Source organism: Chiloscyllium punctatum, chromosome 20 (assembly GCF_047496795.1).
Source record: "Chiloscyllium punctatum isolate Juve2018m chromosome 20, sChiPun1.3, whole genome shotgun sequence".
NCBI classification, from domain to species: Eukaryota; Metazoa; Chordata; class Chondrichthyes; order Orectolobiformes; family Hemiscylliidae; genus Chiloscyllium; species Chiloscyllium punctatum.
Window position 1 is genome coordinate 14,415,538 of NC_092758.1, and position 14,576 is coordinate 14,430,113.

Here is a 14,576-nt window from a genome sequence, read left to right on the forward strand (position 1 = left end):
GTATAGATAAGTAAATAATAGATAAACAACAGCAAAAACAAAAGCAAGAAGGGCAAATTTGTTACACTGGTGGTTTGTATGTGGAACAAACTTCCTAAGGAAAAGGTGGATGCGGGTACAGTTACAATATTTAAAGACATTTGGATAGATACATAAATAGGAAAGATTCAGAGGGATACAGACCAGGAGCAGGCAGGTGGGACTAGTTTAGTTTGGGATTATGGTGGGCATGGACTGGTTGGACCGAACAGTTTGTACCCGTGCTGTATGACTCCGTGACTGTCAGCACTGACCTTCCTATTCCAAGAACCTCAGTTTTGTTCACCAGACTTTTATGGGATACACCATCACGTACTTTCATAACATCAATGTTATCAACACTCACAACATTCCCTTCATCAACCTTCTCAATCACTTCATCAAACACATCAATTAGGTCAGTCGAGCACAGTCTGTCTTTTTATAAATACCTGGTTAACTTCAGCCTGTTCAAGAGCCGGTTCATTTTCTTTTGTTTGTTTCGAAGTCCATCATGATAGTTGAAGTTAAACCGAATACATTGACGACGTAACAACTCGAGAATTAGGAGTAGACCATTCGGCCCCTCAAGCCTGCTCCATCACTCAGTGTAATCATGGCTCAACTCCACATTTGAACCTCATGTAGATTGAGATACGTCTCTTGCATTCTCCATAAAGGTTACAAGGTCCACGTGTGGCAACTGAATGGCCTTTGCCTTAGGAGCTCCTTCTGCTTCACAGTTTAACACTGAGTAACCTGTGCCTCGTTCTACGCTCTGCTACAGAACGCTAATCTTGTGAGAGCTGCCATCTCAAACTATGCGGATTCCCAGTCTCCTTTTGGTATCTCTATGGTGTTCTAGGCTAAAATATACCAAACATTCCTCCCACCAAGGATCGAGACATTTTTCCTGAATGCCATTTTGGATCTGTTAACATTTTTATGCCTCCTGATTTTGGTGACTCTGAAAGGTGGGCAATCTGTCTAACTCCCTCCTCTAAGTCTAGTCAGCACCCCCAGCCTCTGCTGTTCTCTGGGGACGAGAATTCCAAACGACTGTCTGGGAAAAGAAATTTCCTGCTCACGTGCACATTAAATCAGAGAGGCCTTATTTTGAAACTGTGTGCCCCACACCTCCCCCCCCCCCCCCCCCCCCCCCACTTCCCATTCCAGAGAAGAGTTTTCTTTCCACTTAGATTTGATGACTGCAGTCTCACATTAGATTAGATTCCCTACAGTGTGGAAACAGGCCCTTCAGCCCAACAAGTCCATACCGACCCTCCAAAGAGTAACCCACCCATTCCCCTACCCTATATTAACCCCTGGCTAATGCACCTAACAGTATGGGCAATTTAGCATGGCCAATTCACCTAACCTGTGGCAGGAAACCGGAGCACCCGGAGGAAACCCACGCAGACACTGGGAGAATGTGCAAACTCCACACAGACAGTCTCCCGAGGTGGGAGTCAAACCCGGGTCTCTGGCACTGTGAGGCAGCAGTACTAACCACTGAGTCACTGTGCCACCCACTGAGCAAGGACCCCCAGCAAAGGACGTAGATCAATCAGTTTAATGCAGCTCTTAACAGAGGAAGGTGTAACATGAGGCACGTACTCTGAACCTGCCCTTCATGTAGGCAGCTTCAGTCAAAATGGTCCCTGTCTTTACATGGATTGCGCCCCAGCTGTACTGCAAGAGGGATGGTGGGAGGGGGAGTGGAAAGAGGGAATCGGGGAGAGGGGATGTTGGGGGAGGGGGAGAAAGAGGGTTTTAGGAGAAGAGGATGTTGGAGGAGGGGGAAAGAGGGGGTGTCAGGGGAAGGGGTGGTTGGAGGAGGGGGAGAGGGAGGATGTTAGGGGAAGGGGTGGTTGGAGAGGGGGAGAGAGGGGGTGTCAGGGGAGGGGAGGTTGGAGGAGGGGGAGAGAGGGGGTGTCAGGGGAAGGGGAGGTTGGAGGAGGGGGAGAGAGAGGGTGTCAGGGAAGGGGAGGTTGGAGGGGGGGAGAGAGGGGGTGTCAGGGGAAGGGGAGGTTGGAGGAGGGGGAGAGAGGGGTTGTCAGGGGAAGGGGTGGTTGGAGGAGGGGGAGAGAGAGGGTGTCAGGGGAAGGGGTGGTTGGAGGAGAGGGAGAGAGAGGGTGTCAGGGAAGGGGAGGTTGGAGGAGGGGGAGAGAGAGGGTGTCAGGGGAAGGGGAGGTTGGAGGGGGGGAGAGAGGGGGTGTCAGGGGAAGGGGAGGTTGGAGGAGGGGGAGAGAGAGGGTGTCAGGGGAAGGGGACGTTGGAGGAGGCGGAGAGGGACGGTGTCAGGGGAAGGGGAGATTGGAGGTGGGGGAGATAGAGGGTGTCAGGGGAAGGGGAGGTTTGAGGAGGGTGAGAGGGAGGGTCTCGGGAAGGGGAGGTTCGAGGAGGGGGAGAGAGGGATGGTGTCGTGGAGTAAGAGGGTTTCAAGAGGAGAGGGTGTTGGAGGGAGGGAATGTTGGGGATGGGGGTGAGAGAGGGTGTCAGGGGGAGAGGGTCTTGGGGTCAGGTTGGGGGGGGGGGTAGTTGTCAGCTGGTACAGTGGCAGGCAACACCTTCTGGCCAACCAGCGGGCGAAAAATAGCGGAAGAGAAAGTTTTTGGGAAGTTTTTAAAGCATTTCTAAAGTCAGTTTTGACAAACAGCCCTTGTGTCTTTTGGGATCCATTGTGTTCTGTGAGTACTGCACTGATTCTGACTGAGTTTTCTTCTTATTCCTCCCCCGCCGACCCAGTGCAGATTAACCTTGCCGGGTTTTAATCGAACCTAGCTATGACGACCCATGTCACCCTGGAGGATGCTCTGTCCAATGTGGACCTTCTGGAGGAGTTACCTCTCCCTGACCAGCAACCATGCATCGAACCACCTCCCTCCTCCATCATGTACCAGGTAGGTGTGGCCTCCCTGACACCTCGAGCTAATCTCAACTGGGACAAGTAGGCAACCGATCAACTCTCCCACAGTAAGGTAAAGGTAAAGCTAATATTATCCCAGAGATTAGTGAAGAATTGGGAAGATTGGCAATATATATTGGGAAGTGGGAAGCCAATCCTTCCACCCCAGATTCCTGCATTTGCACAGTAAAAGTAAAACCAACATTGTCCCAGAGGACCATGGGCACGCTGTCTGATTACAGAGACAACTGGTCGTGGTTTAACCTGAGGATCACCACATCTCAGGTGAGGGACAAGCTGAGGAAGGGTGGAACTTCATGGTGAGTTCCAGGGGTAACTGTTGTATCAGATCCAGGGAATAAGGAACTCATTGAGCAGGCAATATATTGATTGAAGTTACTGCTACCTTGTTTATATTAACTTAGACTAAGACCATTTTAAGGAGGCTATAACTGAGCTGTGCTCCAATCTAGCCACTGAGTCCAGAGATAGTAACCCGGCCTACTATTGACTGGGAGCCTGCTCCAATGATTACCAACAAAGTTTATAATTGTCCACGATCCAGTCTCTGGGTAGGAAGGGGGTTTGGTGGACTCTTTGGTGGGTCATGTCTCCATGTTGTGTTTGTACACTGTAGAGCGTGTCCATTTCTGTAACCTCTTCCACTGCTGCCCTTCATCCTCAGGCGAACTTTGACACCAACTTTGAAGACAGGAATGCGTTTGTTACTGGGATCGCCAGGTACATCGAACAGGCCACAGTACACTCGAGCATGGTAAGCAGCTCTCCGCCCGAGGGGGATGGACGTCATTCAGCTCTGTCCACAACCAGCTCCTTTCACCCCCAATACCCTGAATGTCTTCGATGCCCCAGGAATGAGCCCTTGACCAATTTGAGGATGCTCCTTGAAAATATCCAACTCTGGGAAAACGTTACAAGATCCCAATGTGACAGTTCAGTGGTGTCTGCATTATACTGCACTATTTAACCTGTGCCTGGTTCTACACTCAGTAAAAGCCCTGTCCGAAATGTTCATTTGCCTACTCCTCGGATGCTGCCTGACCCTGGCCCTCACTGTCCAACCCAATCCCAGTGTCAGTCTCTGAACCTCACTGTCCAACCCAATCCCAGTGTCAGTCTCTGACCCTCACTGTCCAACCCAATCCCAGTGTCAGTCTCTGACCCTCACTGTCCAAACCAATCCTAGTGTCAGTCTCTGACCCTCACTGTCCAAACCAATCCTAGTGTCAGTCTCTGACCCTCACTGTCCAAACCAATCCTAGTGTCAGTCTCTGACCCTCACTGTCAAACCCAATCCCAGTGTCAGTTTCTGACCCTCACTGTCAAACCCAATCGCAGTGTCAGTTTCTGATCCTCACTGTCCAACCCAATCCTAGTGTCAGTCTCTGACCCTCACTGTCAAACCCAATCCCAGTGTCAGTCTCTGACCCTCACTGTCAAACCCAATCGCAGTGTCAGTTTCTGACCCTCACTGTCCAAACCAATCCTAGTGTCAGTCTCTGACCCTCACTGTCAAACCCAATCCCAGTGTCAGTTTCTGACCCTCACTGTCAAACCCAATCGCAGTGTCAGTTTCTGATCCTCACTGTCCAACCCAATCCTAGTGTCAGTCTCTGACCCTCACTGTCAAACCCAATCCCAGTGTCAGTCTCTGACCCTCACTGTCAAACCCAATCGCAGTGTCAGTTTCTGATCCTCACTGTCCAACCCAATCCTAGTGTCAGTCTCTGACCCTCACTGTCAAACCCAATCCCAGTGTCAGTTTCTGACCCTCACTATCAAACTCAATCGCAGTGTCAGTTTCTGATCCTCACTGTCCAACCCAATCCCAGTGTCAGTCTCTGACCCTCACTGTCCAACCCAATCCCAGTGTCAGTCTCTGACCCTCACTGTCAAACCCAATCCCAGTGTCAGTTTCTGACCCTCACTGTCAAACCCAATTTCACTCTCCTGGTTGGATGAAGTGCACACCCTCATTAACAGGGTCACGATTTTTCTACTTTTCTCTTCAGAATGAGATGCTGGAGGAGGGACATGAATACGCAGTGATGCTCTACACCTGGAGGAGCTGCTCACGAGCTATTCCACAGGTAATACTGGTGCCCAGTGGAGACAGGGATGCATATGACAACAAGTGCACTGATGTAGCATCTTTTACCATTGTAACATGTCCCAGAATGCATCACAGGTATTATCAAACAAAAGTTTGACTCCAAGTTGCACAAAGAGGTACTAAAGCAGGAGGCCAAAGTGCTTGATTAAAGGAGGAGAAAGGGTGGAGAGGTTTAGTGAAGTAATTCTAGAGTGAGGGAGCTGTTCGCACATTAATGAATGGTAGAGTACTTAAAATTGGACAGTATTAGATGAGCACAGTGTTGCCAGAGGAGTCCATTCAGCCCATTGTGGCGAAGATGGCTCGTTGAAAGGGTTATGTAATTAATCCTACTCCCCTACTCCTTCTTGGCAGCTTGCAGTGCTCTCTCTTCAAGTATGTATCCAGTTCTCCTTTGAATATTGTGACTAAATCTGCTTCTTCCACCCTTTCAGACAACGCGTTCCACATCCCAGCACCTGCTCTTTATTTTTTATCCTCCAATTCTCCGAGCTTCCCTCCTGCCCCGGTCCTCGTGTCAATATTGCCACCACTTGGCAGGCCACATCTGGATTTTGTTCAGGTCCTTCACTTACTGAAGAACTGTGAAGGGAGCTGATCACCAGCACACGGTGCTGCTCGTTAAAAAACACAACATAGACACCAGTCCCTCCGCCCTGCTCCGCTACGCAATACAGTTGTGGCTGTACGCAACTCCTTCTGGGATCTGCTCCCTCGCTATTGGCTCCCCAGTCGGAGGTAGCAACCTCTCGCTATCCATCTCATCGCGACAATCTGCCTCCTGTCAGCTAACACAGCTTTTATTCAAGGTGATATATTATCGCCAATGACGTGAGTCCATATCTGGAGTGACCATTTTACCTGGGGCAGCTTATTGAATGTCTTTTCAAGCTTCAGTTATACTCATCCACCTTGTTTCCCTGCTCGTTACAATCCTAAACACAAAATAATTTTGTCAGATGTGATTTCCCACCAAAGCACGTTGACTCCACCTAATCATTGTTGGGACTCCATAACTGTCTTGTTTACGTAATCGATTTTCCCAACAGCTAATGCCAGATTAACATATTACATAGAATATAGAACTGTACAGCACAGGAACAGGCCCTTCGGCCCATGCTGTTGTGGTGGACCAGACCAGACCAGACCTCCTCAAAATATTTGAAGAAGCTAGCCCAGACCTTAACCTTTTCTTCTTTTGAAGGCATTCATAAAGTGTCTGTTCCTGATGCAACATGATTGGTCAAACCACTCAATGTTAAGCAAAACCCACTTGATTTAAACGCTGATAAAATAAAACCAAAGAACGAGGAATTTAGAATCACTTAACAGATCGGAAACTTAACTGAATGGTATATACAGTAAATGTTACTAATTCTCCGTTCCAATATGGTAACATCCCTTGACAAGGAGACAACCACTGAAGTTTCCAACTCTGCTGAGACCCCAATATCTTCTGATGTTATTGGGGAAAAACACCCCAGAAATCCAGATCTGTGAGAGCTGGCCACACCCATTCAGGTTGTTTTTTAAAGAAATCCCCAAAACCTCCCAAGCTGTTTACTTGAGGTCTTCTGTAGCCAGTTCTGTACCTCTGCCTCACAACCTCTCTTTTAAAAAAAAACCAGCTCAAAATAACCTCTAAAAGTAACAGCATCATCACACATCCCAGTCGCAGTTCACAATACTTCGGCAAAGTTTAGAGTTGGAGCCCTGTACACCATTGTCTAGATGACTAATATAGATCAAGAAAAGCAGAGTGCCTAACCCCAAGAGAACATTACTCTATACCCTGCTACAGTCTGGGGGGGGGGGGGGGGGGGGGGAGGAGAAAAACTTTTCATCATTATTTTCTGTTTGTTACAATCAGGCAAAACCTATCCATGCCACTTCCCCACATATCCTACAGGCTTCAACTTTGCTGAGAAGACCATTAGTTGACACTTTAACAAATGCCTTCTGGAAGTCCAAATCCATCACGTCAATCACATTACCCTCATCAATCTTCTCCCTTATTTTACCAAAAAAACTCAAACACATTAGTTGAACACAAATTGCAATTCACTTTCCTGAATTATTCAGTTTGTCCAAGTGACTGTTCATTTTGTCCCATTTCTAAAGGTTACGCACTCAACAACGTTAAACTAACTGGCATGTAGTTAGATTTATCATTGCATTTTTTTTTAGAATAAGGACGTAATATTTGCAGTTCTCCAGACCCTTGGTACAGCCTGATATCTGAAAGGGTGAGGACTGTGGGCAGATTAGCAAGGGGAGAGGAACCCATATCAACCTTTTGGTAAAAATTTCCCAATTTGTCATAACCCAGATGTATCTCATACCTGTATAATTGGCTTTATTTACATTAAATATTCTAGTTTTGGACTTGGTATGTCATTCTGAAACTCAGTCTGGCGTTCACCATATTATGATTTCTCTTTCCCCAGATAATCACTTAATGTGAGATTATTAATTAACCCTGCCTCATGATACAAGACGCAATCTAAAATAGCCTATCCCCTGGTTAGTTCCGCAGTGTGCTAATTTAGGAAACACTCTCAAAGTATTTACAAGAAAAGATTTACAAGGATGTTGTCAGGGTTGAAGGGTTTAGCTATGGTTAGAGGCTGAATAGGCTGGGGCTGTTTTCTCTGGAGCACCACAGGCTGTGGGGTGACCTTATCCAATTCTATAAAATCATGAGAGGTATGGATAGGGTGAATAGCCAAGGTCTTTTGCCCAGGATGGGGGAGTCCAAAACTTAGAGGATTTAGGTTTAAGGTGAGAGGGGAAAGATTTGAAAGTGACCTAAAGGGGCAACCTTTTCACACAGAGGGTGGTGCATGTATGCACTATCAGAGGAAGTGGTGGAGGCTGGTACAATTACAACATTTAAAAGGCATCTGGATGGGTAGATGAATAGGAAGGGTTCAGAGGGATAGGAACTAAATACTGGCAAATGGGACTAAACTAATTTAGGATACCTGGTCGGCATGGACGAGTTGGGGTCTGTTTCCATGCTGTACATCTCTTTGACTGTATCAGAAGTCATGAGACACTAGGCTACAGTCCAATAGATTTACTTGAAATCACAAGCTTTTGTATGCTGTCCCTTCATTGGGTGAACGAGCAGTGCTCCGAAAGCTTGTGATTTCAAATAAAAGCAGGACGAGAACCTGCTTTTGTGTGACTTTGACTTTGCCTGTGCCAGCCCAGCACCAGCATCTCCACATCCACTGCTCTATTGAACTTGCTTTCCAAACTGCTTTTGTTCCTCCAGTTTATGTGAAAATTAATGATTCTCCAATTGTTATACTCCTGTTTTAAATGCTATTATTTTTCGATTGATACACTATCCAATACTCAACCTACTGAACAGAGGACCCATAAACTCTCTCATCGGAGTTCCTACCCATTTTAATTTAGAACAAACTGATCCTCCAAGCCAAGATGCTCCCTCATGATCCTTTGTCTTTTCTCCAACTGTCTGCTTGTTTTTTTTTTGAAATTCCCGTCAAAACGTAGGAAGGTGATGACTGAAATGATTTGTTGCGACCCGTGTGATTGTGAATAGGCCAACTTTATATCTGCTGCCCCGGACTTTTTTCTTTCTTTCTTTCTTTCTTGCTTTCTTTCTTTCATAACTTTAGCACTTATTTTTTTCGTAAACCCCAGGTCAAGTGCAATGAGCAGCCAAACCGTGTGGAGATTTACGAAAAGACAGTCGAGGTTCTGGAGCCAGAGGTCACCAAACTGATGAAGTTCATGTATTTCCAGGTAATGGACCATTGAGCAGAGCCTCAGGCCGGACTGATCCCAGTGAAGAATGCAGGAATTTCTTGCCCATTTGACGGCGAGCTCATGTTTTCCTTCAAAGTGTGTGCCGAGATCCTGAGCGATGGCCTGCATCGCAGTGATAGAATTGGCACAACATCAGGATCTCTGACCAAACTGTTTGTATTTTTTGGATGTTGGTGGAGTGACATTTTTTCTTAATTCATTCATGAGAGTGTCCCGGGCTGGACCAGGAATTATTGCCCATCCCTGGTTGCCCCTTGAGAAGGTGGGGGTGAGTTGCCCTCTTGAACCACTGCAGTCCACCCACAATGCAGTGAGGTAGGGAATTCCAGGATTTTGACCCAGCGACAGTGAAGGAACAGTGATACATTTCCAAGTCAGGATGGTGAGTGGCCAGCGATGCCCACATCCTGTCAGATGAAGGAGAAACCCTTGGTTTTAATCTTGGTAACCTCCCTTCCTACTTTAAGTTCTTTGAGTTTTAGCTGCTGTCAGCTGGGATCGTGAATGTGAAATGTTTTTGTTTGATGTATTTCTCATCAGTTTGATGCAGTTCTCGTTTCTGTTTGTATGAAACAGCGCAAAGCAATCGAGCGTTTCTGTAGCGAGGTGAAAAGGCTGTGTCACGCTGAGAGACGTAAGGACTTCGTGTCAGAGGCATATCTGCTGACCCTGGGCAAGTTCATCAACATGTTCGCTGTGCTGGACGAGCTGAAGAATATGAAATGTAGCGTCAAGAATGACCACTCGGCTTATAAGAGGTCAGTGCGGCTCAGTGCTGAAGGACACTGGACAGGAGGTGGCCGTTAGGCCCCGTCACCCAGGGACAGCAGGAGGCCATTCAGCCCCGTCACCCAGGGACAGCAGGAGGTCGCTCAGCCCCGTCACCCAGGGACAGCAGGAGGCCATTCAGCCCTGTCACCCAGGGACAGCAGAAGGTCGTTCGGCCCTGTCACCCAGGGACAGGAAGAGGCCATTCGGCCCCGTCACCCAGGGACAGGAGGAGGCCATTCAGCCCCGTCACCCAGGGACAGCAAGAGGCCGTTTGGCTACATCACCCAGGGACAGGAGGAGGCCATTCAGCCCCGTCACTCAGGGACAGCAGGAGGCCGTTCGGCCCCGTCACCCAGGGACAGCAGGAGGCCTTTCAGCTCCATCACCCAGGGACAGGAGGAGGCCATTCAGCCCTGTCACCCAGGGACAGCAGGAGGCCAGTTAGACCTCTCTGAGCTGATACAGAGGAACAGGATGAGGCCATTCAGTCCATCAGACCTGTCATACACATGAGGCGGTTCACTTCAGCAGTTCTCCTGCCCAGTCTTGTGTAAGTGGGGATGTCCTCCCTTCAGGCCCCTTGGGCCGAACAGATATGTCCCAACCTCCCCAGGACCTGTCGTTCCCCACCCCAATACTCTGACCCAAATCCAGGATCCAATGCTGCGGGCCTCGCTCAATCCTGAAGTAGGCGAGAGCGAGCAGCTCTGATTGGCCAGTAATTCTCAGGCCATCCCATCCTTGAGGGGTGGGATTTGCCCCTCCGTGGGAAGGCCCATGTTCCCCTCAACAGATGCCCCACCCTCCCGACTAACTACAGCCCTACTCCACCCCATCCTGCCGACCCAGTGGGGGGTCCGTATGTTTGGGACAGGATGTGGGTTGTGGGGCTGTCACTCAGCGGGGAGTGTGAGACCACAAAATAAAGGATGGCCATTCAGCCCATCGGGTCTGTTCCACCAGTCTTTCACATTATGATGTGTGCAATCCCAGGTGAGGATCAGGATCAGGGAGGAAGGGGTGGACTGAGAAGGAGAGAAGATTGGGATGGAGCAAAATGAATCCAAAAGATTTAGAAAAATGGTACTGAATCTCTGAGGTTTCTCGATGAGGTGACTCACTCTGAGTCTTCATCTGTTCCAGGGCTGCCCAGTTCCTGAGGAAAATGGCTGACCCCCAATCCATCCAGGAATCTCAGAACCTTTCCATGTTCTTGGCAAATCACAACAGAATAACCCAGGTAATGTTGGGGGCTGCGGGGATGGGAATGGGGATGGGGATGGGGAAGGAGTTGTCGTCTCTCAGGCAGATCAGGGGATGAGGAGAAAACGAGGACTGCAGGTGCTGGTTAGTCAGAGTCAAGAGTGTGGTGCTGGAAAAGGCAGCATCCGAGGAGCAGGAGAGTCGAGGTTTTGAGCATAAGCTCTTCGTCAGGAATGTTTAGATGAGGGGATGATCCATTTTGGAAGAACGTGGTGAGAAATTCCAGAGTTAGGTTTAAAAAAAAACACATTGGGACTCACACCAGGAACAGTACAGCCTGAGCTGTGAACAAATACAACGGGTAATGTCCAGAATGAAAATGGAAAATGCTGGAGAACCTCAGCTGACAGAGAGAAAAGTATTGAGTAAATGTTTAGTCTGATACGATGCTCCTTTGGAGCTGAAGAACAACACCTTGCATTCAGTCTGACTATTTTTTGTTTAGCTTTTACAGGCACCCCCAAGATTAACTGCAGTGAGTGTGTGTGCGCTGGGGATGGGAGAGGGTGGAAGGCCAGGGGACTTGGACAGAGGGGTACCTGGGTGGGGACCGGTCACAGCACAATGCTTGGAGACTCAGTTGATCGCTTCTTGACAGAGCTTAGGGCGACACGGTGGCTCAGTGGTTAGCACTGCTGCCTTACAGCGCCAGGGACCTGGGTTCGATTCCAGCCTCAGGTAACTGTGTGGAATTTGCACGTTCTCCCCATGTCTGTGTAGGTTTCCCCTGGGTGCTCTGCTTTTGTCCCACAATGCAAAGGTCTGCAGGTCAGGGTGGATTGGCCAATTGATATGTAGGGTTACAGGGATAGGGTAAGGGGTGGCTCTGGGTGAGATGTTTTTCAAGGGGCCGAATGGCCTGCTTCCACACCGTAGGGATGCTATGATGACTCTGTATTTCAGTGCCTGCACCAGCAGCTGGAGGTGATCCCTGGTTATGAGGAACTCCTGGCTGATATCGTCAATATCTGCGTCGATTACTACGAGAATCGAATGTACCTGACCCCCAGCGAGAAACATATGCTGCTGAAGGTAATGGCTCATTATCGCGTGGAACATGAGCCAGTTGGCTCTGCGGAAACCCAGTGTGTAGGATGTGTGAAATCCTCTGTGTTAGACACCCATCTGCATTCTCCTCTTCCCATCATCTCCAACTTCTGACATCCGATTAATCTCAGTAAATACGGAGCGACTGAAGGGCCAGCCCAGGTCATGAGGAGATTGAATAACTCTGGGAGACCATTGCAGGATTGTGTGGAAAGAGTAGAGGGAGTGGGACTAATTGGATAGTTCTGCAGAAGTGCCAGCACAGGTCCGATGGGCAGAGCGGTTTCGTATGTTGTGCCATTCCATGAGCTTTGTGGATTGAATCTTTGGTCTTCATTCGGGGATTACACTGAAAGGAAACACTGCAAAGGTAGGACAGAGGATTGTGATCATGGAGAAACCAGGAAAAGATTAGTTAATAACAAGGCAGGCAGGAAATAGAGAATGACAGAAAATAACCAATAAATATAAAAACACAAAGTGCGTAGTTCTGTAAGTATATGGAAGGGAAAGGAAGCAATAAGGTGAGTATTGGTCCCTTACAAGGTGGATGAGACTTGCCACGGGTGACTGACTGTGTGGAGTTTGCACATTCTCCCCGTGTCTGTCTGCGTGGGTTTCCTCCGGGTGCTCCGGTTTCCTCCCACAGTCCAAAGGTGCGCAGGTCAGGGTGGATAGGCCACGAGAAATATAGGGTTATAGGGATAGGGAATAGGAATAGCAAAAGGATACAGGGATAGGAAAGAGACTTGGAACTAATGTTTTGTATGTGTCTTCACAGTAGAAGGTTTCTTAAAAACAATCCCTAAGCTTAGAGAAAAGAGTTAGGAAATAGGGAGGGAGGAACTTAAAACAACCACAGTCTGAGAGGATTTGGAACGAGGGGATCACTGTTAAAAAATCAAAGAGCACCCACTTAAAACAGAGGAGGTGACCTTTTCTGAGTCAGACTTTGTTGAGTTTTTGGAACTCTCTTCCCTTGAAGCAGACTCCTTGAATATTTTCAGACAGAGGTAGGTAGGTTATTCGTAAATGAGGGTGTGAAAGTCATAGCGGGTGGGCAGGAAGTTGGATGAGGCCACAATTGGATCAGGAGTGATCTTATCGAATGGTAAAGCAGGCTAGAGGGACTGAATAGCCTGCACCTGCTCCCGGTTCACATGTTCATACAGTCACTCGAGATAAAGGACTGGAAGATGGAATGGGAGAAAGTGAGGATTGCAGATGCTGGAGATCAGAGTCGAGAGTGTGGTGCTGGAAAAGCACAACAAGTCAGGCAGCATCCGATGAGCAGGAGAATCGAGTGATTGTCTCATTTCTGATGATGGAGAGATTCATTAATGAAAGTTGATGATGGCTAGACCAAGGACACTAGCCTGAGAAACTAGAACTCTTGTGCAGTGGCAGTGTCCCCATCTCTGAGCCAGAAGGCAAGGGTTCAAGAACCACCTGTAATAACATTTCTGAACAGGTTGATTTTAGAAGTTATCTACCCTGAGGATCCTCCTGCAGAGATGTCTGGAACCAAGATGACTGACCTCCAATAATCCCAACTGTGTTCATTTACTCCGGGTATGACTCCAACCAGCAGCAAGTTTGTCCCTGATCCTCATTGATTCCTGTTTTCTGGATCCCCTTGATGTCACGGTGGGTCAATTGTAGCATCGATGGTCACTCTTACCTCACTTCTAGAATTCAGCTCCTTTCTGGATATTTAAACTAAGGTTGTAACGAGGTCAGGAGCTGATGGAACCCAAACTGGACAACAGTGAGCAGGTTATTCTGATGCAAGTGCAGCTTAATGGCAGTGTGGATGACACTTTCCATCTCTACTATGGGCTGGTATTTGTGAAACTTTCTTCTCTGTTAACAGGTGATGGGCTTCGGACTGTATCTGATGGATGGAAATGTGAGCAATATCTACAAACTGGACACCAAGAAACGGATAAACCTCAGTAAAATCGACAAGTTCTTCCGGGTAAAAAGACTGTTGACCCTTGACCAGTGAGTTCATCTGTGTCCATTGAGCGAGGGAAAGCAGTAGCCATTTTTATTTTGTTTCTGTCAACCACAACCTAGATCATCTCCTGCCGGAACAGAATTCCACTACTCAAATAGAGTCATACAGACGTACAGCATGGAAACAGACCCTTTGGTCCAACCCGTCCATGCCAACCAGATATCCCAACCCAATCTAGCCCCACCTGCCAGCACCCAGCCCATATCCCTCCAAACCCTTCCTATTCATATACACATCCAAATGCCTCTTAAATGTTGCAATTGTGCCAGCCTCCACTACTTCCTCTGGCAGCTCATTCCATACACGTACCACCCTCTGCATGAAAAAGTTGCCTCTTAGGTCTCTTTTATATCTTTCCCCACTCACCCTAAACCTATGCTTTCTAGTTTTGGACTCCCCTACCCCATGCCCTATCTACGCCCCTCATAATTTTGTAAACCTCTATGAGGTCACCCCTCAGTCTCCGATGCTCCAGGGAAAACAGCCCCAGCCTGTTCAGCCTCTCCCTGTAGCTCAAATCCTCCAACCCTGGCAACATCGTTGTGAATCTTTTCTGAACCCTTTCAAGTTTCACAACATCTTTCCGATAGGAAGGAGACCAGAATTGCACACAG

General features: G+C 48.1%; 1 protein-coding gene across 8 annotated transcripts in view; it reads left to right on the forward strand.

Moving 5' to 3' along the window:
* Positions 1 to 14,576, forward strand: part of cyfip2 (cytoplasmic FMR1 interacting protein 2) — a 116,272-nt gene that overhangs the window by 37,317 nt on the left and 64,379 nt on the right. For 4 of the 8 annotated variants that reach the window (XM_072590370.1, XM_072590374.1, XM_072590372.1 and 1 more), the window contains exons 2-9: positions 2,767 to 2,921; positions 3,612 to 3,701; positions 4,960 to 5,037; positions 8,736 to 8,837; positions 9,438 to 9,619; positions 10,776 to 10,872; positions 11,799 to 11,927; positions 13,816 to 13,920. In XM_072590370.1, the coding sequence (XP_072446471.1) occupies positions 2,805 to 2,921; positions 3,612 to 3,701; positions 4,960 to 5,037; positions 8,736 to 8,837; positions 9,438 to 9,619; positions 10,776 to 10,872; positions 11,799 to 11,927; positions 13,816 to 13,920 (900 nt within the window). In that variant the 5' untranslated portion in view covers positions 2,767 to 2,804. The remainder of the gene's footprint in view (positions 1 to 2,766; positions 2,922 to 3,611; positions 3,702 to 4,959; positions 5,038 to 8,735; positions 8,838 to 9,437; positions 9,620 to 10,775; positions 10,873 to 11,798; positions 11,928 to 13,815; positions 13,921 to 14,576) is intronic. The other 4 variants (XM_072590369.1, XM_072590377.1, XM_072590376.1 and 1 more) reach the window with 1 other exon arrangement.